At 29.1% G+C, this 25,997-nt stretch overlaps 1 protein-coding gene across 1 annotated transcript in view; it reads right to left on the bottom strand.

Moving 5' to 3' along the window:
* The window catches only part of LOC129956574 (uncharacterized), a 634,064-nt gene that overhangs the window by 48,007 nt on the left and 560,060 nt on the right, over positions 1-25,997 (bottom strand). The window contains exons 18-20 of the mRNA XM_056068502.1: positions 7,213-7,327; positions 1,131-1,237; positions 398-500 (exon numbers count right to left, since the gene is read on the bottom strand). Coding sequence (XP_055924477.1) covers positions 398-500; positions 1,131-1,237; positions 7,213-7,327 — 325 coding nt within the window. The remainder of the gene's footprint in view (positions 1-397; positions 501-1,130; positions 1,238-7,212; positions 7,328-25,997) is intronic.

The following is a 25,997-nucleotide window of genomic DNA, read 5'->3' as shown; positions in this document are numbered from 1 at the left end:
TTTGCATAAAAAATAGCTCCCAGTTCTTAACATTGGCATGCTTTTATGTTTGGCTGTTAACGAGTGCTTTGTTTCGAAAAATTTAACAAAAATTTACAAATATAAACATTGTAAAAAAGGAAGCTTTTCATAGAAAAACGAAACTTAACACAAGGCAGTTTAGGTACTCAAACGATTGGCAATATTTTTAATTAAAAAGAAAATAGCTTTTTTGAATTCTAATTTCTCCTGTACTTTTTTAAAATGTAAAGGAAAAACTTCTGACGGTATGTTATGAGAGATGTTTCTACGTAAAAGCGCAGATAAGTAAGTAAAATAAAGAAGAAAAGAATTAAAAGTGGTCTGAGTATAAAAATACAGTGAAAAAGAAATTAAAAAAAAACTAAAATATTCTTACTTTAGTTAGAGATTCGTGAAGAGCTTTGAGAATAGTTGCATAGGCTCCAATCAAAGCAATACAAACTTGAATTTTCAAAGCAGTTATTGCTCCACTAATTTTCCTAAAACAACATTTTTTTTTTCAGTTTAGTACATTTCATTAGAAAGAGTAGTGCTTTATTATCTGGAAAATAATTTATGAAATTATAAATGCTTATATTCTTTTTTATCTGCTTCTTACAAAAATACAATTATTATTATCAAAATTACAATTATTATAGTATCAAAATTACAATTAAACATGAGTCATTTACTTTATTTCTGATCTCCATTAACAATAACGAAAACAATTTTTTGAATATTATCAACTTTGAAAAAACTATGAGGCATTTCCTTCTTTGAATCCTGAAATCTCATTATTAAATAATATTTCAACAATAAGTAAATATTAAATTTTATTTGCAAATTTATGATGTGGAATAATTTTTCAGCTCAGTTTTCTCAACAACTTATTGCGCTGAAATGAGACTTTTGAGACTTTTCATTTCCACTAGGAGTTCAAGTAAACAAGAAACATAATTTCTTATATCAAATTGTAACATTTAAGATCTAATTAGTTTGCAAACTTTAAATATGAAAATTCGATGCTGAAACAATTCATCTAAACTCTAGAACAGAAAATCGATAATTCAAATCAGTATGAATAAATATAAATAAAATAAGTAAATATAAGAAGTTGATTTATAACTTACCTCCACAATACAAGAAGAATGAAAAAAGTAAGAAAAACAAAAAAGGCACAAAGAGCGCAGCCTATTCCTGCAATGACCTCGAAACCGTCCTGAAACTGAAGTTCATCCTAAAATAAATAATAAATTTAGAATTAGAATTACAATGCTTGTTTATTTTTCTGTTAACAAATGAATGTTGTAAATATCTTTTCAAAATCGTTTGTATCTATTGAGAAATTTTATAAATGTATTAAATCAGCATTTACTCTTAAGCATGTAATCAAAACAAATCAAATTTATCCAAATTATTGAGAAATTGTAATATTTTAACTATTTTATTCATAAACAAATTTTTAAATTAAAATTTATGCATACCTTTATTCGATATCGTAATTGAGAATTCTGCATTTTAAATTTTGTTATTTGTATCACATTCTCAATATTAAAGCAATAAAAACGTTGGTGTGCATAATGTTATGAGTTTTTTTTATTTATTTAAATGCCGAAATATCAAATGTATAGAAAAATTCAAATGCTTGTATGAACATCATTGAATATGAGTCATTTTAATTTCATCCCATAGATGGCGCGCTAGAGGCCCTAATCTTGAAATTGTGTTCCGAGCAAAAATGCATTCAATACGAATTATTTCACTCAATATTTTTTTTCCTCCGGACGTTTTCAAATATCTTCTGGGATTTATTTTAATAAAAAAACAATATCGTGAATCTTTTGAGAACATTTGTGTAATGATGCATTGTGTAACTTTTTCAGATTTTAATTGGAAGTTCTTCTTATTCTTATTGCTTGTTTTTGTTTTGAAAAAAAATAATTAGAATTCTATAGGACATTTTCGAAAGACATGGCATTAGAAAAAAAATGCAATAGAAACTAACATAATTCATATCTGTGAAAGACGAATTTCATATGTTTATGATTTTCATTTTCTAAAAATAGAATATATTAATATAAATTAATACGGACGTTAAGATTAAAAATTTGGTCATCTTTTTCTAAATATCGATTTTTTGTGCATTTTATTTTCTGAATAAGAATGGATTTTCTAGATTGTTTAGAATAATATTATTTGGTTTCTAAAAACAATACATGACTAAGAAGGCTAAAATTCTTACTGCTGTTTTAAAATATAAATTACGGTTTTTTTTTGCTCATGTTTGAGATTTCATTTTTGAATATCAATTATTGAAAATGATGTTTAAAGGAAATTTAAGTCATTTGTTGATAAAATAACAAAATGTCTTAATAAACATAAGTATAATAGTTGTAATTTTATAACCATAGGTAATAAATATAAATTATATTAAAATTATACTAATTCTCTAAGGGAATGTTTTGTTGGAAACTGAACATAATTTTCAAGCCTTCATTATCAATTTTTATTTAAACTTAAAAAAAAAATCCGTTGTGCAACAGTTTCAAATATAGTTTGCAACCTGCTATAGCTTTTTCTTTTTCCCCCAAATTCAGCGTTTCGCTTTTCAAAATAGTCTTTCATATTTCCCTTAAAATAATAATGTTTTATAGTGCTTAAAAAACAAAGTAAATAAGTAAATTTTTGATAAATAAGTATCAATAAAATTTTGATTCTGTTATTTTTTTAATGAATAGAAGCAGTTTTCGGAAGTCAAAAATATTTCATTGCAAGATAACATTTTGCACTGAGCTGTAGAATGCAAGGGTATACACGCAGTATTTAAAACAAAAAATAATAATTTTTTAATTCATAAAATAAGAATCACACATTAATTGATAATGCATGAACAAAATTTCAACGATGCATTTTAAAATAAAAATATCTGTCTAAAAAAAAAAAAAAAGAAAGTAAGAAAGAAAACCATGCGTGAATTGTCTTCAAAAAACTTTCTCGCATAACTTCTAATAAGTTTGTCATGCCAGAGATAGCCTTACATGACGCTGGCATACACTAGTTACGAATTATTAACTTTTGGCGTGAATTTAACATTTTTACCGAATTTACGGCAGGCGAGTAATTTGGTGATTAACCCTTGGCTTGCGTTCATAGCATCCAAAAATCGAATTTTTGTTTTATTCGATTTTAGACAACTTTTTCTCCGCCGCTTCAAACAAAAAATTGACACAAAACTGCATTTGTGGTAACAAAATTCTATACCAAATTTGATAAATTTCAGTCCCTGCATTTTTGAATTATCGCTTTTACATATTTCTGAAATTACAGACAGACAGTCAACCTGCATTTGGATTTGGCTTAAAATTTGACATATGTTTACACTGTAGATGTTAAACGTATGTACAGAATCTTATCTATCTAGCTCTCTTCATTTTGTAATTCTCATGTTAATTTATATTCGAACAGCCAAACAGACGGATTTCCTCTGAACAGATTTTACACAAAATTTGATGGAAATCAGCAAACTTGGTGTAAAGACAGTATGCCAAATTTCAGTTGTCCAGCTCAAACCGTTGTTGAGTTATCTTTGTCACAGACAGACAGACATTTTCCAAAAAGTGCCTTTCAAACTCAAGTCTAAGAGTGAAGAGTGAAGGTCTAAGAGTGAAGATTCGTGAATATCTCGAGTTTAAATTTTTTGAAGTTTACTATGCTTCCTCTATATTACATATACGAGAAAGTAAAAAAGAAGAAAGTATCTGTTTCCTTTTCTACAGTCTATGAGTAAACTAATTTTTGCCTTTTTCCATTAGAAATATTCTAAGCTTTGTGCATGGGACATAGCAATAGGACATTTATCAGAAACTATATTTGCGGTGATAAAAATTATAATAAGTTATTGGAACAGAAATAAATAATCGGTACCAAATCGGTATCGAATTTTTATCTGTACCATGAGTCAGGAAAAGAAAAAAAAACCCTGTTATGAAAATTGTCTGTATAATAAAAAAATTCTAATAAGCAAATTTATTTTGTGAATATTCCAGAAAACAGGAAGCGCAGATAACAAAAAAATAGTTTGAAGTGTGCCCAAATAACAATATTTGTAGATAGAAAATCGTTATTTAAATATTAGCATACCACAACAACGCTAAATGTAAAATAACTGAAGAATTCACTCCACGAACAAACCTCCAAAGAGAGAATTAATGGTGGTATGAGCGCCTCTCATTGAAAATATATCGAAATTTGAAAGAAACAGTGAAAAGAAAGATATCTTGATCTCGGCACCTGATATCGCCATAATTCCAGCGTTTTCCAGAATCTTCTTTTTTGTCGCCAAAGTCGCCAAAGAAAGGGTTTATCGAATTGCCATCCATTAAAAATTGTAATCTCCTTTCCAACGATGATACTAATATCTCCAGAAAGCAATATTATAGATACACAAAAACTCATAAGTGCACAAAATAAGCAGTCTTCAACATTCATGCAATTCTATTCTGTAATGCAGGCATGTTTTTTATTGTAGTTTTCAGAAAGAGGGTTTCATTGCAATTAGCCATTCTAGTTCTACTAGACACAGCAAATCCAGCCAAGTCTGTGAGTAAAGAACTAATGATAGAAGATAAAAACAGACTAAACTTGTTAACGCAGAAATATCATTAAGTGATTGTAGTACACTCATGGATATTTGAATTCTGTACATTACTTTTAAGGTAATCATTTATTACATATCTTGATTTCATTCCTAAACATTCTAGAATTACAACTTTATTGATTCGAATAATTTAATTAGTTTTTTGAAACAAGCTCATTATATGAAACAATTTAGTTTGATTTTAATAGGAGAAATCAAAATTTAAAACCATTGCTACCATTTTTCAAGATATCCCCACTCTATTAGCGCAAGATATTGAACGATATTTTCACGATGTTGCCCGATGTTTGTTTGTTTTAAACTTCGACAATTGTCTACACTACTGATGTTAAATCTGTGTACTGAATTTTATCTATATTTCATATCTCTTATTTTCTAATTATTTTGTTACAACAGACGGGCAGACGGACTTCTTCTGAACGGATTTTGCTCAAAATTTGATAGAAATCTATAAATTTGATTTTACAGCCAGTATACCACATTTCACTGGTTGAACTCAAAGCGTTTTAGAGTTATCTTTGTTTCAGACAGACAGACGGACATTTTTCAAAAATTCGTTTTTCGATCTCAGGGAGATCGAACACGTGAAAATATGTCAAAATCTCGATTTCGAATTTTTGATGATTATTAAACTTTCTCCACGTATACGAGAAAGTAAAAATTATAACTATAGATCCATTTCTTCTCCCCTCCCTTCCACAAGAGGGCGACACCTGTAAGCCATTTTTTTTTTTTTCATATCAGTCCACATCTGTCTAGTCACTGCATTGTCTTTCATGTATTTATAGACTTTTGTTATTGATCGTACTCCATTATATATCAAATCCAGAGGCTGTTTTTATATGCTATTGAGTCCTTTCTGTTGCAAAACTTGTCATATGCACCCTTGCACCGTCTTATTATCGGACAACAGATGTCTTGACGCATCGATAACCTTTTTTACCGTCTTCTATATTATTTATTATTTTCTGGCAAATAGTATTTATGATCTTGGCATAGCATCTGTTACGTTCTTTGATCTCTTCCTGCAGTTGCTTTCATATTTGAGTGACAGCATTTGATTGCTAGTTAGCGTATTTTTTTATGGGAATTTTATAATTGTAATTTTTTAACGAGAATTTATGCTTTTGTGTGGCATCATGGGGGTGTTCTGAAAACAAAACCTATTTTTATAGTTATTCTCCAAACAAACATAAAAAAGAATTACGCTTTTTTTATTTTCTGTAATTTTTCTTTTTGTATACTTCGAAATTTTATAATCGTCACAAAATGCGAATTCGTGATTTCGGCGAATCCTCACATTTTAGGCCCCCATGGCTAAGAAAAACATATTTTTGAGACTATGTTTGTAAACAAGATAAATAAAAAAAAGCATAGAATTAGAAAGATGACATTTGTCATATGATCCAAATTTGATATATATCAAATTTTGAACATAATTCATTCAGAGAAAGTCTGTCTGAAATTTGCCAATTTCTGTCAAATATTCAGTAAAATTTTATCGGAGAAAGTCCACCTATACGGCTGTTCGAATATAAGTTTACACGATAATTACAAAACGAGCTACATAGATAAAATTCGGTACATATTTTTAATATCTATGGTGTAGACAATGTCGAAATTGAAGCCAAATCCATAAAGAGGTTGGCCATCTGTTGGTCCGTACTTTCAGAAACATGCAAAAGGGATAGCTCAAAAACGCAGTGACTTAAATATATTAAATTAGATATAAGATTTTGTGACGATAAGTATAGTTTTGTCTATCAGTTGAATAGAACGCGTCTAAACACAAATTCGCTTTTCGAATACTATTAACCGCTTGCCAGGGACTAATGATCAAGAAACACCTCGCCAAGGATGGCACGAAAGATTCAGCCAAAATGCTAAATTCACGCCAAAAGTTAATATTTTGTAACTATCGTTGCCATGTAAGGCATTCTCAGGGAAGACTCTTTTATGAAAGAGTATGCAAGAAAGTTTTGGAAAGACCACTCACGCTGGTTTTTAAATGGAATGCATTATCCAATTTTACATGGATTCCTAAGGAAAAAATCGTTTCGGTTAACGACTGATTTACATTACAAGCAAGATTCGGAATTAAATTATATTCGTTAGGCTGTTGCTCGTTACGAACAAAGTACGTAACAAAGTCGTATTGTACAAAGTTTTTGAAGGAAGAAGCATAACATAAAAACAGATAATACAAAACGAAAATAAGGATTGGAATGAAATATCAGTTGGAGAGAAAAGTATAAAAACTAACATCCTATAAAAGCAAAAGTATAAAATCATTCATAAAAACTCCAAGCAAACTGTTTCAATGTTTTACATTCAGCAATAAAAATAAGATTGGCGAACTTCAAATTTTGTTTATAAGTTATCGCAACGGATGCTGCTACAGAATACTGTAAAATAAATAAACGAAAACAAGGTGTAAAAATGGAATAGCATTTTAAACAGATTCTATTTAAGTATTCGAATTAAGTTTGCCTTGTTTATATTCAATTGGAGACATCAAAATATCGTCATTATTTAGAAAAAAATGGAATAGTTACCGGCTGAGCATATGTAGTAAGAAGAACAGCATAGGTTCCAACATGATTACATTGGCATAAAGAATAGTTTCCAGTTTGTATTGGTTGGCAACCTTCCATTGAAAACTGCACATTTCTATGAAAGAAAGAAAAAGATTGTAATGACAACTCGTAACATTATATACACATATATAATGGAAAATTATTGTATAAGAAAGGAAAAACGTCACAAAAAACAGAAGTTTTTTTAACAAAAATTTATATAGATGATTAAGAAAAAGGTTGAAATTATGAGAAATTATAAATAAAATTGATAATTATAGTATTATTAAATTAAAATTAATAGATACATTTTATAAATAAATGGAACAATGCAAAACAAGTGAAAATGGCTGACAGTTAAAAATTCAATGTAACACTTCTTTTAACGAAGATTTTTAATTACATTCTAAAAAATAGAAGAAAAATTATTTTTTGAAATTTTCTGCTCATACAACAAAGATTTCAATGTAATCCATATTAAATGAAGATGGTTTCTAAAATATTTTTATCTCCATTTCTATGTAAACGTTGAAATAATTTAAGAATATAAATTAAAAAAATTGTATAAAATTAAAAATTCTTTGAAAAATATTTGGAAGAAGAATATTTTATTGTAAAACGATTTGTTAAGATATTTAAGCACAAACAATTATAACTAGATAAATGTATTCTGACTACCTGAATTAATGAAAATAATCGCCTTTAGGGTTCTGTATACGTTTAAAAGGCAGTTTGTTTTTGGTGAAAATTCCCAATTTTTTATTGTTTTATTTTAAAACCCATTTATTTAGGTTTCCAAATCTGTGTTTGTTTCAATTCTACGATAAATAGAAACCGATATATGTTATTTGTTACAAACCACTACAGCTGAAAACCAAATCCGAAGTACAGGGTGGTCCAAAAAAAACTTCCCCTATATATGAAACCCTAGCGGCCTATCCGCTCAACCAATCGAACCAAAATTTCAGACATGGTTGTTTGAAGGTATGCGCTGGAGATTGTGATGATTCTAAACAACGCAGAGCTCACGGTTACGGTTACAGTGAGAGAATTTTGAAATTTTCGAATGGCAACACCCACTTTTTCCTTTCGCAAATTGATCAGCGTATTGAAAAACCACAAATAGCGTTGGAACGATTAGCGTGTGACGAAAATTGCCGCCTTAAAGCATATGCAAAGAAGAGCATTATAAAGGACTAATGACAACACAGACAGGAAAGAGAAAAAAAGTTTTTATTGGAATGGAAAATTATAATTGCAGGTTTTCAACGTGTTCGTCTTCGCAGTCGACAACACATTGCATTCGGGAGATTGTGGACAACAATGCCGAACGTAACATGCAAGGAGGAATCTGCATAACTTCACGTATTATGACATCTTGCAATTCTGACCCATGCATGACCAGGCGTGTACACCTTAGATTTCAGATAACCCCAGAACCAGAAATCCATACGAGTGAGTCGGGGGATCGCGGTGGCCACGAAATTGCAAAGTTACTAGAGATGACTTTATCACCAAAGTGTTGTTGCAGCACTGGTAGAACACATTGGGCGACGTGTGGAGGAGCCCCATCTTGCATCCATACAATGTCTCTAATGACATTTCGTTGCTGCAATTCAGGAATAACGGAATTCTGCAACTGTGTCAGAATTGCAAGATGCGATAACACGTGAAGTTATGCAGATTCCTCCTTTCATGTTACGTTCGGCATTGTTGTCCACAATCTCCCGAATGCAATGCGTTGTCGACTGCGAAGACGAACACGTTGAAAACCTGTAATTATAACTTTCCATTCCAATAAAAACTTTTTTTCTCTTTCCTGTCTGTGTTGTCATTAGTCCTTTATAATGGTCTTCTTTGCATATGCTTTAGGGCGGCAATTTTCGTCACACGCTAATCGTTCCAACGCCATTTGTGGTTTTTCAATACGCTGATCAATTTGCGAAAGGAAAAAGTGGGTGTTGCCATTCGAAAATTTCAAATTTCTCTCACTGTAACCGTAACCGTGAGCTCTGCGTTGTTTAGAATCATCACAATCTCCAGCGCATACCTTCAAACAACCATGTCTGAAATTTTAGTTCGATTGGTTGAGCGGATAGGCCGCTAGGGTTTCATATATAGGGGAAGTTTTTTTTGGACCACCCTGTAGTTGTATGCCTTCCAACATTTTATCAAATACATGCCCCCCAGAATTATACTTTATTTTATAATATGTTTTATCAGCAAGTTACGTGTATTAGAATACGTTTTAAGTAGTTGTTATGCTGAAAGGATTGGCATTTACACATGATTTTGAACATTGTTTATGCTTACAAATCATTTTTAGTATAAGACAAATGAAAACTTAAAATGAATCTTTTTGAAAAAATTGGATTTCGTAAAAAACTTTATACGTAAAATATGATATCTTAAAAACTTATTAATATAGTACTTTGAAATTTTGCTTATATGTTACCATTAGTGTGTCAAAGGCAATGAGCTAGGGATTTAACTTTGAAACAATTAATTTTTCTTTTGAAGCTGACTAATGTAATTTTAAAGAACAAATTTTGTGGAATTTTCAATACAAAAATACTCGATTAGCTGTAACTTTTTAAAAAATGCACATATTCCTTACATTTTGTTTCATTCCTTCATCATAGCTGTAAGTATGTTGTGTATAAAAATAATTGGAATAAGGTCTATAGAATTTTTTTGTAGAGAGTTTTGCTTTTTGTTGCAGTTTTCATTATTTTTTACCCAACTTGACACATTTTACAGAATCTCAATTGACACAGAATTTTCTGATCAATATTTTTCATTATTTGCAATCACAATGATCCAGAAAATGAACTGAAATAGCTCATAAGAAGAATTTTTCAAAAATTTGTTTCCTTAGGTAGACAGATACCTTAAAGGTCATAGCAATAATTCACTACTTTAAAATCAATATGCAAAATAACGAAATATTATTTGAATAGTTGTGAGAAATTAATGAATATTTTCGTATGCACAATCAGTTAATGTTTACTACGATATCTTTTAAAAGAACAAATGGATAAGACAAGTTAATATTTGATTGGCAAAGGAATATTGTAAAAAAATTAGAAAATAACATAAATATAAATAATAATTCATTTTTTTCAGCTTATTTAATTAAGGAACTTGTTATTATAAAGTGACTTCCCGGAAGATGCATTCTTTTCGAACATAATTAATTTAATTAGAAGACAGACCTAATCTGAATGTTTAGCATTTATTTCGCGCCATTTTGTTCTGTAATTTTTCGAATCTTTGTTTTGGGAATTATGAAATCTTTAAACAACAAGGAAAGGAGATTTGGAATTTTTATATTGAATTAAAATTTTGTTTCACTGTTGTAGATTTAATTACTTATTGTTTCTACAAGGTTGTTCATTTTTTTTTTCAACAAATCATTCTTGGACGAAAGAATAAAACATCACAGTTACGAATTGTTGGATTTATTTACTAAAACGAATCTGACTTAGAAAAATTAAATAATTGAATGTATGAAAATAAATATTTTGTTTTCTCATTGTGCTTGCTAATCTCGATCGCAGCTAATTTATAAAAATATTCAAGAAACATGTTACATAATTAAATATTCTGGAAGCGTGAAGTTAAATTTTTATTTAAAATATTCTTAATACTTTTCCTTTGAGATTGAACATGAAATTGGCTTATATTAAAGCCTGTTTTCATTGTACTTATATATGCTTATAAGTTATTTTATCAGTTATAAGAATATGTAAATAAATTATCCATTACATTTTAAGTTTATGAAATGCCTAATAGATATCATTTCATAAAAAAATAAAATGGATTTTCTCTTCTATTTATTGTGAATTAAACAAGTTTACAATCTTGAGTGTATAAATATAAAACACACCAGGTAAAGAAATTATTTTCATTTATTTTATCTTTAAAAGGGAAACATTCGTCATGAAAATATATTATTAAAACAATCGAGACTTTCATATTAGAAATAAATGATGATTCCTTTTTCATTTCTAAAAATAAAAATCATTTGAAACTAAGTTAACAAATCTGAACAAAGTATATTTTTAAAACTCTTAAGAGATAAATATAACCTTGTTCTTTGGGAACAAAAAATGAATTTAAAACGTAACATTTTATCGAAGAAACGCAATTGAAATTAAATTATTGTAGAATGAATAAGAATATAATCAAATAGGAAAATATATTCATTTTAAGAGATTAAGTAAAATTCTTGAACTAAACGATAAATATAGCTTTATTTGAACGATAATAGAATTTTCAGTTTAAAATATTGATAATTTGCTAAATATTTGTATGCGTCTTCTGTTTTTGTATGAGAGCTATTTTGTAGAAACGACATTTTTCCTAGTTTTTTTTATTTAAAATGAAAATTTGTAATGAATTTACATTCATTTAATGTTTATTTCCGTATAACTTATACTTATTTCTATATTTAATTTACTTACTTATTTATTTAAAATATTTAATTTAACTGGACGAAAATTTAAAGCTAATCAATCTTCATTTTCACTTTAATTAATTAAACGATCAAATGAAAGGACGAAGAGTTGAAAATTCTAATTTTTCTGGGTTAAAATTCTGGGTTTTTTGTACATCTGTTTCCCATTAAAAGTTTTCAGGGAAAGCAATTATCAACTATTAATTAATGCAAAGGATAATTAAATATTGGAATTAGAAAGTATTTTTTAATTTCCAATCAATTCATTATTTAATTATAAATTAAAAATACATTTGATGCAACATCTTTTTCCCCTATTGCTTTATGATAGAAACCTTAAAACTGTTTAAAAATCGTAATAGTTTCCTTGGCAAATTTAGAAGGGACATTTTCAAATAAAATAGTCGAAACATCCATTAAAATTCTTTAATATGGCTCATCTAAAATAATATGACGCTGCTATACTAGTATATTTAAATTTACAATTGTGAGAACTGTAAATCATTTCAATTGAAACAGTAAAGGTTCTTATATCATCAAAAGTGACGGTCGTGCATTGTACTTGTGGGAGCACTGTAAAATATCCTACACTGTATTGTGATAAATTTAGGTATTATTTTAATTTTGCCTTTTAAAAAATAATTTTTGAACTAACCGGCACCCGGCGCGTTGCTGTCGCAGAAGAAATAATTTTCGAAATATCGTTTGAAATTTAAAATAGCAGTCTTGTTTTAATTAGGAATGATAGAAAGAATGATCTTTAATTTTCTTGTCAATAATGAGTACATTCATTGAAATTGAATGATATGTAAAGGAGAAGGAATAATAATATTTATTCTATCTTTTTTTAACTTTATTATTCAAATGCTTTACGGTAGGCAATTTTTTTTTGTTTTTCCGTCTTCAGCAAGAACAAATAAATTTCTTGGCTGTCCGACTCATGAGCAACCAACATACAACTGGCCATGTGATAAACAATCCGCAGACTTAAAATGACTGACCTTGCGCCTTGTTGATAGTCATCGAGAATACAAGTCGAATGGGGAACTGTAGTCGTTTGAAATGAAAAGGCTTGTTGGTGGGAATAATGAGAACGCGTGGAATGAACACATCTTCTCCATTTGAATTTTCTTTAAGAAAAGTTGCCTCGATTCTTGCCGCATGTTGGTCTTCTTATTTCCACGCGTGCGATCGGAAATTCTAAATTTGCCGCATGTTGATCATGAGATTCTAAAGCACCTGAATTTCCAATTCGTAAACTATTTCATTCATTGCTGGTTTGTCGTTCATCGTCTGTTTGAGAATCTCGAATTTACTTATTTTTTATCGATTGTTAATCATCAATTTTAATATTTAATGATAGAATAGTATGGAACGATCTGTTTGTAAATCGCTTTGTGTTCAAAATAAATGCCAATAATTGTATTATGCCTATAACCTTCACGCAAGTGTAAGCAATAAGTTGGCAAAGTTTTATTGCAATCGGATGAACGGCAGCGCAAAAAATATGAATAAACAAAAATTCATTTTTATATATTAGATAAGGTAATTAAGAATTTTTTGATGGATGTATGCGAGTCTTAACAAAGAAACTGTAACTAAACAATTTCTAATTTTTGATCAAATATTAAACTTTAAAATGACTTTTATAATTTTTCAAGCATTCCTTACTCTTGATATAAAGATTTATTCTACTGCAGATAAATAATAAAAAACATAAAACTGTCAGGTGAAAATAAACCCATATATAGAAATTAATAATACAATATTTCAATAAATTTACTTATAAAGAATTATTCGACATTTTTTATTTAATTATTTTTAGCTAGATTCCTATAGGAAGATATTATATAGTAATAGTTCTCATGACAAGACTTAGGGAAAATTTTTGCTGCTCTTCATCGATCATGGTCCCTAGAACTAAAAACTACCCTTCGTTCAAAAGTTTATATACACATGCATATAACCCTTTGCCCATGTTATTTTGTATACAAGGTAAATAGAGTAATTTTATTTGGATTTTAACCGGCTTGAAATATGTTGCAAGAATTATAAAAACCTCGGATGAATTCGTAAATGGGTCCTCTAGCTGAAAAGGGGTGGAAATGGTAAGAGGTTGAAATTTTTAATTCGCTATAACTTCCTTAATATTGAAGATAGAAGAATAAATAAAATAACCCAAATTAGTGCCTCATTAAAACGTCAAACATTCATATTTAAAATGTTTAATATTGACTCATTTGACTATTAAATTTCCAAAATCAACAGTTTATGTGACCAGTTTTGAAAAAAAAAAGTGAAATAAAACTTTTATTCGATTTTCATAGTTTGAAATTCTTTAAATTCACATGCAGTAATGCCGAGTTTGTACTCGGCCAGTTATAAGACGGCCAGTAGGCAATGCATGCGCAGAAAGGGACTGATTTATGTTTGCCACAATTTCGTAAGATAGATTCATGCATTCCAAGTTTGACTATAAATTGGCTTTTTGGCGTCCCTGAATTTTTCTTTTTCACTGCGTATCGTTTTAAAATGACTGAAACAAAGTAAAATAAAAAATAATTTGCCAACATACCTAAATTCAGAAAACTACAGACAAGAAAGGGCAAATAAAATAAAAAGAAAATTCAACCTCGAATCAGAAAGAACAAAGAGCAAAAAATGCCGGAATTTATCTATGATAATTGATCAATTTTTTTTCACTCCAAAAAATCGCCAAATTCTACAAACGCTTGCGCAGTAAGAATAAAATGCAATACAGCGGCATGTTGTTGTCCCGTCTGGACAATTATTTGCCATCGACCGAACAGCATTTTTCAGCTTTTCTACGCATGCGCTGCCTACTGGCAGTCTTATAACTATCCGAGTGTAAACCCGGCATAAAGATTAAACACTTAAATTAAACTAATTAACTGAAAAGCGATAGAGTTTTGGCAACATTATGTAAAGTCTATTAGCTTAAAAATTTCCAAAAATTGCGTGCTTTTTAGTTCTTTATATATAAAAAAAAAATCACTTAAAAATGGAACTTGAATGGAGATAACGGCTTAAGTTGCCAGAAATCCCATTCTCATCATATTTCAACCAATGAAACTTGTTATTCTGGAGCTTTTGTGAATTTGACGATCCTTTAATTTGATGCTTGCCACATTACTGAGAGTATAATGTATTAAAAAGTATTGTAATAATAAAAGACAACCTTTATGGCTTTAACCCATATGGGCACTTTCATTAACTTACACATAACCGTTAATCAGCAAACATATCATGTTAATCTATTGACTATGTTAGTCGATGAGAGGAGGTAAAGCCTAAAGTTTGCCAGTGGCATGCAGTTAATAATAAATGCAACAGTACCAAACGATATTTTTTTAAAAAAAACTGATGATAAATTTCCTTTTATTATAATTAATATATATTTTTGGAATATTTAAATACCCAACGGTAAGATATTAGTTCCAATATTAATTAAGAAAAACAGACGATTTTTTTCCTTCCAATATAAATAAAAAATCAAAGGATAAATTCGTACTTTTTTCCGTAAAACGTTATTGTTTGAATTTAATTATGTGTTATTGTTTTTAAAAGTAATGCTTAGTTCCAATATTAATTAAGAAAAGCAGACGATCTTTTTTCTTCCAATATAAATAAAAAATCAAAGGATGAATTCGTACTTCCTTCTTTAAAACGGTATTGTTTGAATTTAATTATGTGTTATTGCTTTTAAAAATTTTGGCAATTTATTTATTGGTTTAAAGAGAATTCTATCTTTAGTTTAAATAGATTAAAAAATACTGCAATTGAAATCGCCAGACATCTTTTCCTGTATCTTATGCGAAGTTATAAGTAAATAATATTGTAATTGTGAAGATTATAGAACTTTGAGTTGCGAGAAATTTGGAATAGTGCGTTAACAATTTTTGAAATAAAACATAAATCCATTGTTGTAATTCAAACTAAGAAAAGTAAAGAGTCAGGAAATGAAATATTTTTTGTTGATGAAAAACAAGAAAATGAACGAACAACTCTAGACAGAACAGAACTGTATCAGAATCCTGGAAGAACACAAAAATGAAAGTATAAAAGACGATTAATATTAAATCGTCTGCTATTGAAATCTAATTGATCTGATTTATTTTCATGTTTTTTATTAATCAAAAATTAGACGTTTAATTAATTGTGTCCAAATTTTCATTCACACCTTGTCTGTATATCAATATTTGTATCAAATTTATAATATTTATATAACAACGAACAGATGTTAATAACTTATGGAGAAAATTAATTAATGACAATTTCTTTAACGAAGTGTGGTTCAAGTGATATTTTTAGTTATATTAAAGTAAAGAGTAAAACAGAGTTTCTCAACCTTTCAGTGTTCGCGGCCCAGTTTGCAATCATAATTCTCATCTCTCTCTCCCCCCCCGCTTACAATAAAATGTGTACAACAATAATGTATATATTGTATTATGTTTTTAAATTATTTTTAACTAACTGCCAAAAAAAAGTGTAAAAACCAGCCAACATTGGCGAGAAATCCCATCTGGCATTTTGGATAAGAGTGCAGTGAACAGATGAAGCGAATGAAAGCGGGGAAATTTAAATATTATATTTGAAATGAAAGCCAAACAGGGAGATAACGTTAAAACAATATAAGATTAGAAAAATTCGTTAATGAAAGTTGACCTAGATTGGGTGAGCTAAATTTAGAAACTGGGAATATATTTTTTCAAATAATAAAAGAAATAAAACAGAAGTATGACTAAACAAAAGAGAAAAAAATAAGTAATGTTTGTGGAAGAGAATCCACATGACCGATGCCGTCTCGAGCATGCGCAGATTTTTTCTCATAGGAAAAAGGAAAATGTTCGATAACGCAAGTTTCTATTCCAATCAGTCTCATTCGAGTCGATCCTTTTATCGCTATCGAATCAATTGTGAATGTGTATGTTATATATGTTTTCGTGTTAATTGCAATTCACCATATTAAATATTCACAGCAGCAGATTTATGCAGATTCATGAATAAATTTTTAAGCGGAAGTAAGCAAGCATTAGACGATAGTCAAGCATCAACAAGCACACAGACGAGCGTGGTTCCGAAAATAAAATCAAGAAAATATTCTCAAGAATACTTAAATTTTAGGTTTACCAGTACTGAAGTAAATGGAGAAGAAAGGCCCCTGTGTATCATTTGCTCAAAAATGTTGGCCGCAGGCAGCATGAAACCTAATGAACTTAAATGACATTTGGAAACGCTTTATAGTGAGTACGTCAACAAACCCAGAGAATTCTTCGAATTAAAATTAAAATCATATAAAAAGCAAAAATCATTTTTTAAAAAAACTTTGTGAATTAAAAAGCTTTAATTGCATCTTACAAAGTTTCATATAAAATAGCCAGATGTAAAAAACATCACACACACCATTGGTGAAGAGCTTATTTTGCCAGCAGCAATTGAGATTGTAGAAACTATGTTTGGAGATAATTTTTCAAAATAATTGCAGTCCGTATCTGTTTCAAATGATACTATTGCTCGTCGAATTGGTGACATGTACAGTGTCAGCTTTTCTCGAAGTTGCATGACAAATTGTTTTCAATGTTGAAGCAATTTGATTACTTGATGAAGCAACAGATAGTAATAAAGATGCTCATTTAATTGCCTATGTTCGATTTTGTGATAATATATAAGTTGTAGAAGAACTACTTTTCTGCAAATTAATAGAAAAGACAACGTCCCTCGCTTTATTTGCTATTTTAAATGATTTTATGAACGAGGCAAACATAGAATGGAAAAATTGCGTCGGAATATGCACCGATGGTGCTCGTTCAATGTTCGGAAGATTCCAAGGTATACAAACACTTGTAAAACAAAAATCGCCTCAGTGCGTCTGGACACATTGCATGATCCACAGAGAAGCTTTGATGTCGAAAGAAATGAGTCCTGGTCAGAATATTGTGTTAACTACGGTTGTAACCGTAGTAAATTAGATAAAAATGAGACCCCTGAAATCGAGAATCTTTTCTGCACTTTGTAAAGACATGGGTTCAGTACATTCAACGTTACTATTTTATTGCATGGCAAGATGGATATCACGTGGGAAATTTTTGTAACGTGTTTATGAATTAAGAGAAGAAATCGCCATTTTCCTAGAAGAAGAAAACAGACCGGAGGCTGAGAATTTTCGCGATGGTTTATTTGTGATGAAATTGAGCTACTTGGTCGACATATTCGAGAAATTAAATAATTTGAATTTTCCACTCCAAGAAGCAAATACGCATATGTTGTATACGAGTGATAAAGTTAATACTTTTTGCAAAAAAATGTCATTGTGGAGCAGAAATTTAAAGCAAGGAAATCCAACAATGTTTGCAAATGTGGGTGATTGTACTAAAACTTACAAGGCTGAAGAAGAACATGTAAAAGTGGTTTTTGTAACCACTGAAAATCATTTAGCCATGCTGGCAAAGAATTTTAAAATGTATTTTCTTGCTAACGACAAACTGATAGCAAGTCACGAGTAAGTTAGGAATCCATTTCATAAGATTCCTGAAGGACTCAATTGATGAGGAAGAAAAATTCATAGACCGCACGACAAGTGGGGAAACTAGAAGACAATTTAGTAACAACTCACTATTTGAATTTTGGGTAGGAGTAGAGGATGATTTTAATTGCACTAAAGACAAGGGCATTTCGCATTCTATTACCATTTTCAACATCCTACCTTTGTGAAACTGGATTTTCTGCTGTGGCTACGTGAAGACAAAATATAAATCTCGGCAGAACTGAGAGTGGCTATTTCTAATATTAAGCCTCCCTTCGAAAAACTTTGCTCTGCAAGACAGGCCCCAGGAAGTCACTAATAATTATTAAATTTGTTTTAATTTAGTATGTTTTGATTAAGTAAGTTTTGATTTAGTAAGTTGATTTACTTTAATAAGTTATTAAATATGTCGAAATATATTTTGTTTTCTATGTGTATGTGTGCTTTCCTTTCAGTCAGTTAATCAATTTTTTAAAATAATATTTTCTCTCGGATATTCCCACGCCTCCCTAGGGGGGCGCGTCCCACAGGTTGAGAATCGCTGGAGTAAAACATTTTCATAAAAGTTAAACAAAGGAAATTTTTTTTATACTAAAAATATTAAGTCAAAGTACATTAATTCCGATCAAAGATGAGTAATAATAAATTTGTACTTAAAAAAAATATTTTAATTTCTTCTATTCCATATGTGGATCAGTATTATTTATACACTTATCAAAGTTATACATTAACTAAAGCAGAAAAATAACTAGTTGCTTATATTCCAACATGCGCTGACAAATCAGAAAGTCCAGAAACCCATCTATCTAACACAAGACTTCTTTTTGTGTAAGTACGTGAAATAGCTGGAATTTTTGCGTCTTTAACACAAAGAAAAGAGCGTAACATAAACCTACCTCCTCGGTGATTAGTTTCGTCTCCGGCAAAAAATAAAGAAACAGCGATCCTGGTTTTGTTTCTTGTGCAACCCGGAAATATCTTATTAGATTGGGTTCCTTATTCTGTCGTATCTTCCTAATCACTTCCCCCGTGTTGTCTCTCCGTTTTGCACAGCGAAGCAGGGCAAATTGAAATGAAATAAAGCCGCCTTTCGTCTAATAAACACGCAATAAATTTGTCAAGAGAAAGAATTCAGTGAAGTATAAACTTATTTCTAATGTATCAGGATATATTTAGGTGATGAGGTTTTAGAAATTACTTTGAGGTGTAGATATATGATGAATATAACCCGTTCAAATATAGCGTTCTTTTTACTGGATTTTTCATCAATTGATCATTTATTTGATTAACATATATTTTTTATGTGATTTTAGTTCTTTTGCTTTGTGGCCCCAAAAATAAATAAAAATCTCTAAATAGTAATCTGCAATCTTTTGAATATTTATTTGTCTCCGACTCGACTAATATCTGCTCATAATAAGGATGAAAGTATATGTGTGAGTGTGTTGGCGGCGAATCGTTGGCCCTACAGCTACCATACATATTTTAGAGAATAGAAATGAGTACCTCAAAGCCATTTTATTTAGTAAAATTTTAATTAATTAAAATTAAGCGAAAATTTATCATTTTTTCCTTATATATATATTAAAATATAAACCTAGTAGAATAATTTTTACAGCATCTTAAAATTCAAAAAAATTATCTTTTCAATGATGTACAATTCTTTGCCATATAATTTTATTATTTTTAATTCATTTTTTAAAATATTCTAACCGCATTAGAATAATTTTTTAAATACTCTAAGCTCATCATGTAAATATTCTAAGCATGTAACAATATTTTTAAAATACTATAAGCGTATCATGTAAATATTTTAAGTGCATTAGAATATTTTTGAAATATTCTAAGCGTATTAGAATAATTTTTTATATACTCTAAGTGTATCATGTAAATATTCTAAGCGTATTAGAATATTTTTTAAATACTCTAAGCGTATCCCGTAAATATTCTAAGCATATAAGAATATTTTTAAAATACTCTAAGCGCATTAAGTAAATATTCTAAGCGTATTAGAATATTTTTTAAATACTCTATCACGTAAATATTCTAAGCGTATTAGAATATTTTTTATATACTCTAAGCGCATTAAGTAAATATTCTAAGCGTATTAAGTATATTTCATTGTTGAAGTGAAATTCAAAGGGTTCAAATTCTTTCTACTAGCATTTCAATGAGCCATTTTTTCCCCTTATTGTGAAGGTTCCGAATTATATTTTCCATGTTGAACCCGTTTGAATAATTTTTTTTTGATATTCTATTATATTTAAAATTGAAATTCAGTGTTAGGCTATGATGGAAAATTTTTTAAGTATTACCTCTTTACAATACTTCTTCTTCATATACGATGCAATTGATGCATAAAAATGCTAGGCATAACCAACAGAACTGCATAAGGCATTTTAAATAATATGTTATATATCCATAAAAATGTGAAATTTAAAAATATTTTGTTGAGGAAACAATTGAAATTTTTAGCAACCATTACTCTTGGTGAACCAAAAGCTCGGCAAGGCGTCTAATAAAAACAACGATGAATGCATGTATGCCTGCGTGTGTGTTGGCTCTCTACAGGCCCGAACGGTTGACTATGAGCTTACAAAATTCACACACACACACACACACACACACACACACACACACACACACACACACACACACACACACACACACACACACACACACACACACACACACACACACACACACACACACACACACACACACACACACACACACACACACACACACACACACACACACACACACACACACACACACACACACACACACACATATATATATATACACTTAAAAAAGTGAAAATGTGCATCTCGGTGAGATTTTTTGAAACTGTACATTTAAAATTAGGCAGAATTTTGGTGTTTTATAGCGATAGTTTCCTAAAATATTATTATACAAAAATGAATTTATACTATTTCAAGATTAAAAAAAATGTTTTTGTAATAATACTAATAGTCCAGCAAATGTTTCATAAAATTTGAAAATTTCCTAAAAATATTTTTTCTGTCTAATTTTCAACAATTGTTTATATTAAACCAGCAAATGTGTCATGAAATTTGAAAATTTCTTAAAAATATTTTTTTTGTCTAATTTTCAACAATTGTTTATATTAAACCAGCAAATGTGTCATGAAATTTGAAAATTTCCTAAAAATATTTTTTTTGTCTAATTTTCAACAATTGTTTATATTAAACCAGCAAATGTGACATGAAATTTTAAAATTTCCTAAAAATATTTTTTTGTCTAATTTTAACAATTGTTTAAATTGAAGTCCTGAAATTCAAGTCAAGTAACGAGCTTCTAAAAATAGAAAAAGTAATTCTTACAAAGGATAACTGTCAATAAAATGCATAAAAGCAAATAAACAATGAGAGCAAAATATTTCATTTAGCTCCTATTCAAAACTAGCTGTTTTTGGAGACCAACTGGATAGCTGGGTGTGTTATTTACAATTAAATTTCTGCATAATTTATTTTTCATGATTTTACCAAGATAATATTTCCAAACATCAAATTGTGATAGACAAAAAACTATTTTAATAAAGGTATGTACGTATGTATAAATGCATAATTTGTTGTGTATATAACCTTTTCTAATGGAGAACAGTCCCACGACGTCACATTGCTATTCATACGTTATTTTCATTGTCTTGTAATTTCATCTTCTTGTTTCTCATCAGAATTATACAGATATTAAATAGAATCCCTACACCAATTATCTTACATCAATTGAAGAAAAGCACGCGTTTATTAGATAAATAATGAAAAGGATTTGAATCTGAAGGCAAAAATGCAATATCTTGTTGCAAATCAGATAATATAATTTAAAAAAATTACCAAAATTTGCGCTAATATTAAATTAGAATCATAGGAACGATAATTTTCTGAATTTTAAGATGATGTAAAAATTATTTTTGTGCTAATGTATTTTCGGATATTATGGTGGGAAAAATTATTCTGAGGTGCACATTTTTACCCACTAAAATATATCTATGTCAGATTTCACTTGTGCAGCGATAAACATACATACAGACAAATGTATGCATATACGAAAGCACACACAAAATTTCATACACATTAAAAATACGAATTATTGCAATTTCTTCTTCTATCAACAATTTCGATTTATTAAATGTAAGTTTTTAATATACGTATATAATATTATAAAAGTATAAGTATTTGAAATAAAAAATGTTACTTTTAGAAGTGGATTTCCACAGATTTATTTTTAATAAATATATTTAAGTAAAAGATATCCAACCATTAACACATTAAAATTTTTACCATTCCCATTTTTTTAATCAAAATTTAAAAGGTCGAGGAAGATAATAAATTAAAAATTAGTTATATCACAGAAATCAAATAATATTGATAATACAAAAAATTAGCGGTTTACATGTTTCAATCGATTAATCAACATTTTTGAATCGTTTGCTAAATTTGAAACAATAATATTCAGTTAAAAATTTATCTTAATTTGCAAAATTTTTATTTGATCGTAATTGCATAAATTAATACAAATGAGAATTAAAGGATAAAAAAAATGAAAACAAAAATAAATTTAATAAATTATAAGTTAAATTGATTTTGAAGCAAAATTGTTAATTTCTTCAGAATAATTAAATAATGTAATTATTTAATTTAGATATCTTAAGAAAGAACTTTTCCTATTTTAAATAAAAATATAATTATTAACGTATTAATTAATTAATAGATTACGATTACACGAAAGTAATTTTAAAATATACCAATTATAAATGATGTGAAAATAGCCTTTTTAATTATAGGCTTTCATAAAACATATAATTAAATCAACGGCAGAGCTATATAATTTAACATATCACAAGACGAAATTTTATTAAAAAAATTCGATTTGGAGTTAGTGAGGTTGAAAGGTTTACAAATTTTCCAATTTCCTTTTTTTTTTCTTTTAATGATGACATTTTTATAAATTGACAAATTTTGTGTTCTTTATCAGAAACAGAAAAACTAAAAGACCCATAAGCAGCTAAAGATTTTAAAAGGGAAGATTACATACAGAAAATGTGAAAATAAATATATACAAAAAAAAAAAAAAAACTTCTTTTAGATAAACGTTTTCCTTTTTCTTTCGAAAAGGCCTGATTAAAGTTCTTTTTTTCTTTTATATATTTCAGATGCGTCAGTGGAAAAAAAAATGTCGTTTCAGAATTTTATGGGCGAAAGAGTTATCAATGTGAGGTTACTTTTTTTATTATTTTTATCCTTTAAAGAAAGTTTTAAACGAAAATGTTTTCAGCATGATTGAATGGTCATTTTTAGATACAAGTTTTATACTTTTTGAAATTTCTAGTAGAAGTATTTGGATTTTGAAGAAAACTGTAAAAAGTATCAATACATTTTCTCTTCAATATTCTGTAGCAATTTCTGATAAAGCGTTGCTACAAAATGTACAAATATTTACAACCATCTGTTTAGTTTCTTTGTAGATTTATGCTATACATATATATTAAAAGAAACAAGATTTGCAGAAACTTTATAAATATCTACATAGTTCCTCCCTTGATAATGAGTTGCTATAAAATGTGTAATGTTTTTTGTACATTTACAAAGTAAATACTGTTACAAAATTTTTTCTTCTACAACAAAATACCGTCGATCAATCATAATAACTCAGCGCATTTAATTGCTATAGTTCAGAAGCTTGCTTGCTGTCTAATCCTCTCCAGTTTCTTTACACTGGTCCTCTCACACACAACTTCTGGAGATCCACACAACTTCAGAGTGCCCGTCTTTTATAGTTCAGGGAGGCGGGGCTTGAATCTTCAGACCAATCAGGGCGTATCAGAGTGTATCTTGGTTCCTACTGGATGGATCGTGAAACTTCTCGAACTTTCCAGTATGATCCATTTAGTCGCCAAACTCGCCAAATGCTCGCCAAGTCTGTCGCCAAGCTCTGAGTTCATTGATCTCAGCACGTACATGACAGATCGTACAACGGTCTTTCTTACGATGACTCTATTCGTGCCGGATAGCAAAGCTACAGATTTGTAACAATACAATGTAAAGCACGAAGTTGAAATAATAATGCATATGGTACAGCAGAAAAGAATCGCATTTTTTTTCCCATTTTGGCAAAATGAATATAAATCATTGAGTATAGACTATCCTGCTTTGGCATTCAGGAGGATTTTATTTGTTTGATGTAAAGGATTGCACTATCCTCCTAATTCCTCCTCATTCTTTGTTAATAAATGTCCAGTGTCTGCACTTAAACTGTGTGATAAAAATCTTAAACATATCTAATGCCTTCTTTGTTATCCAATATTCCGCTGTGGGATGGAAATCTTCAAGATATCTCATGGCTACTTTGTTATGCAATATTGAGCTGTCTGATAAAAATCCTTAACGTATTATGCCTACTTTGTTATGCAATATTCAATTGTGTGATAGAAATCTTGAACATATTACAAACATTCTTTGTTATCCAATATCTAGCTGTGTGATCAACATATGTCATGCCTTCTTTGTTATCCAACATTCACCTGTGTGAAATTTTTTTTAACATTTAAGAAAATAAAAATCTTTAAGGTATCCGAACACGTTCGGAGCACTTTTTTAGAAAAACATGGTGTAAACATATTTTAACCATATTTCTGGGTTTAAGACTATTAAAAATTAGTAACAGGATGTCAATATTTGAAATAAACATTAAAACTTTTTGAAAATTGGAACTTAATAACATAAATTTATGCAAATTCTTTAAAAACTTCAAATTGGCTACATCAAAAACTATTACTATTATCCGAACAAAACTTATACCAAAGTAAACTACATAGTTTTCTCTAGGGACTGAACTACAATTGTATGGTTATAATAATAAATAAAAATTTTAGAACCAATCGAAGAATTTATCATGAAATTTTTAATAAATTTATGAAGTTATTGTTCAAACAATAGGCTGTAAATTAAAAAATATTTCCTCAATCTGAATTCTTTTATTTCATTCCCTAAAAAATAGTATAAAGACAAAGTACAAACAATTTCATAGTAATATGATAGTTATACTTTGAATTATTTGATTTAAAGTGATCAAAAAATAAGAAAAATCAATTTTGAGAAAATTGCATTTAAAGTATACACTAACATGTTTTAATAAAAAATTATGTGTGTACACACTTAAAATTCACCTCATTTATAGGTTATACCTTCTTCCTTCTCAGCTTTTAATAATTTTCCATTTTTAAATCATTTTATTTTTTTTCTGGCAATTTTTGTATTTGGCAGTGAATGCCGCCTAGATTCGTATATTCTGTTCTTGTCGAGCTCAGCAAATGCTCTAACTACATTTGCACTATTTTACACTCTAATAACCTTAAGAACATTCAGTAATCCTATGAAACCTTCGTTAAAATGTATTACAGACATAAATGCCCCTAATCTGAGGGTTCGGAGCTCATCAAAGACATCTTTAAGTACAAATTTCCACAAAACACCGTTAAAACTCCCATTGACATTTTTCATTATGCAGTGCAAAAAATATTCCGTATTTAAAACTAAATGTGTGTTTATACAAATTTTTAGCATGTTTTGGCCCTTTAAATCGGTTTTTCCGGTTATTTAAATGTCCACTTCCGGTTTACCGATCAATACGAAAATATTAATATCTTGACTTCTAATTAAAGTAGAGATAAAAGTAAACCTGTTTTGGATAGCACAAATACTGTTCTACCCAATAAAAGTAATTTTTTGGCGAAAATAG

Source organism: Argiope bruennichi, chromosome 11, assembly GCF_947563725.1.
Source record: "Argiope bruennichi chromosome 11, qqArgBrue1.1, whole genome shotgun sequence".
NCBI lineage: Eukaryota > Metazoa > Arthropoda > Arachnida > Araneae > Araneidae > Argiope > Argiope bruennichi.
The sequence above is the reverse complement of the archived record's forward strand: the minus strand, read 5'-3'. Positions and strand labels throughout refer to the sequence as shown.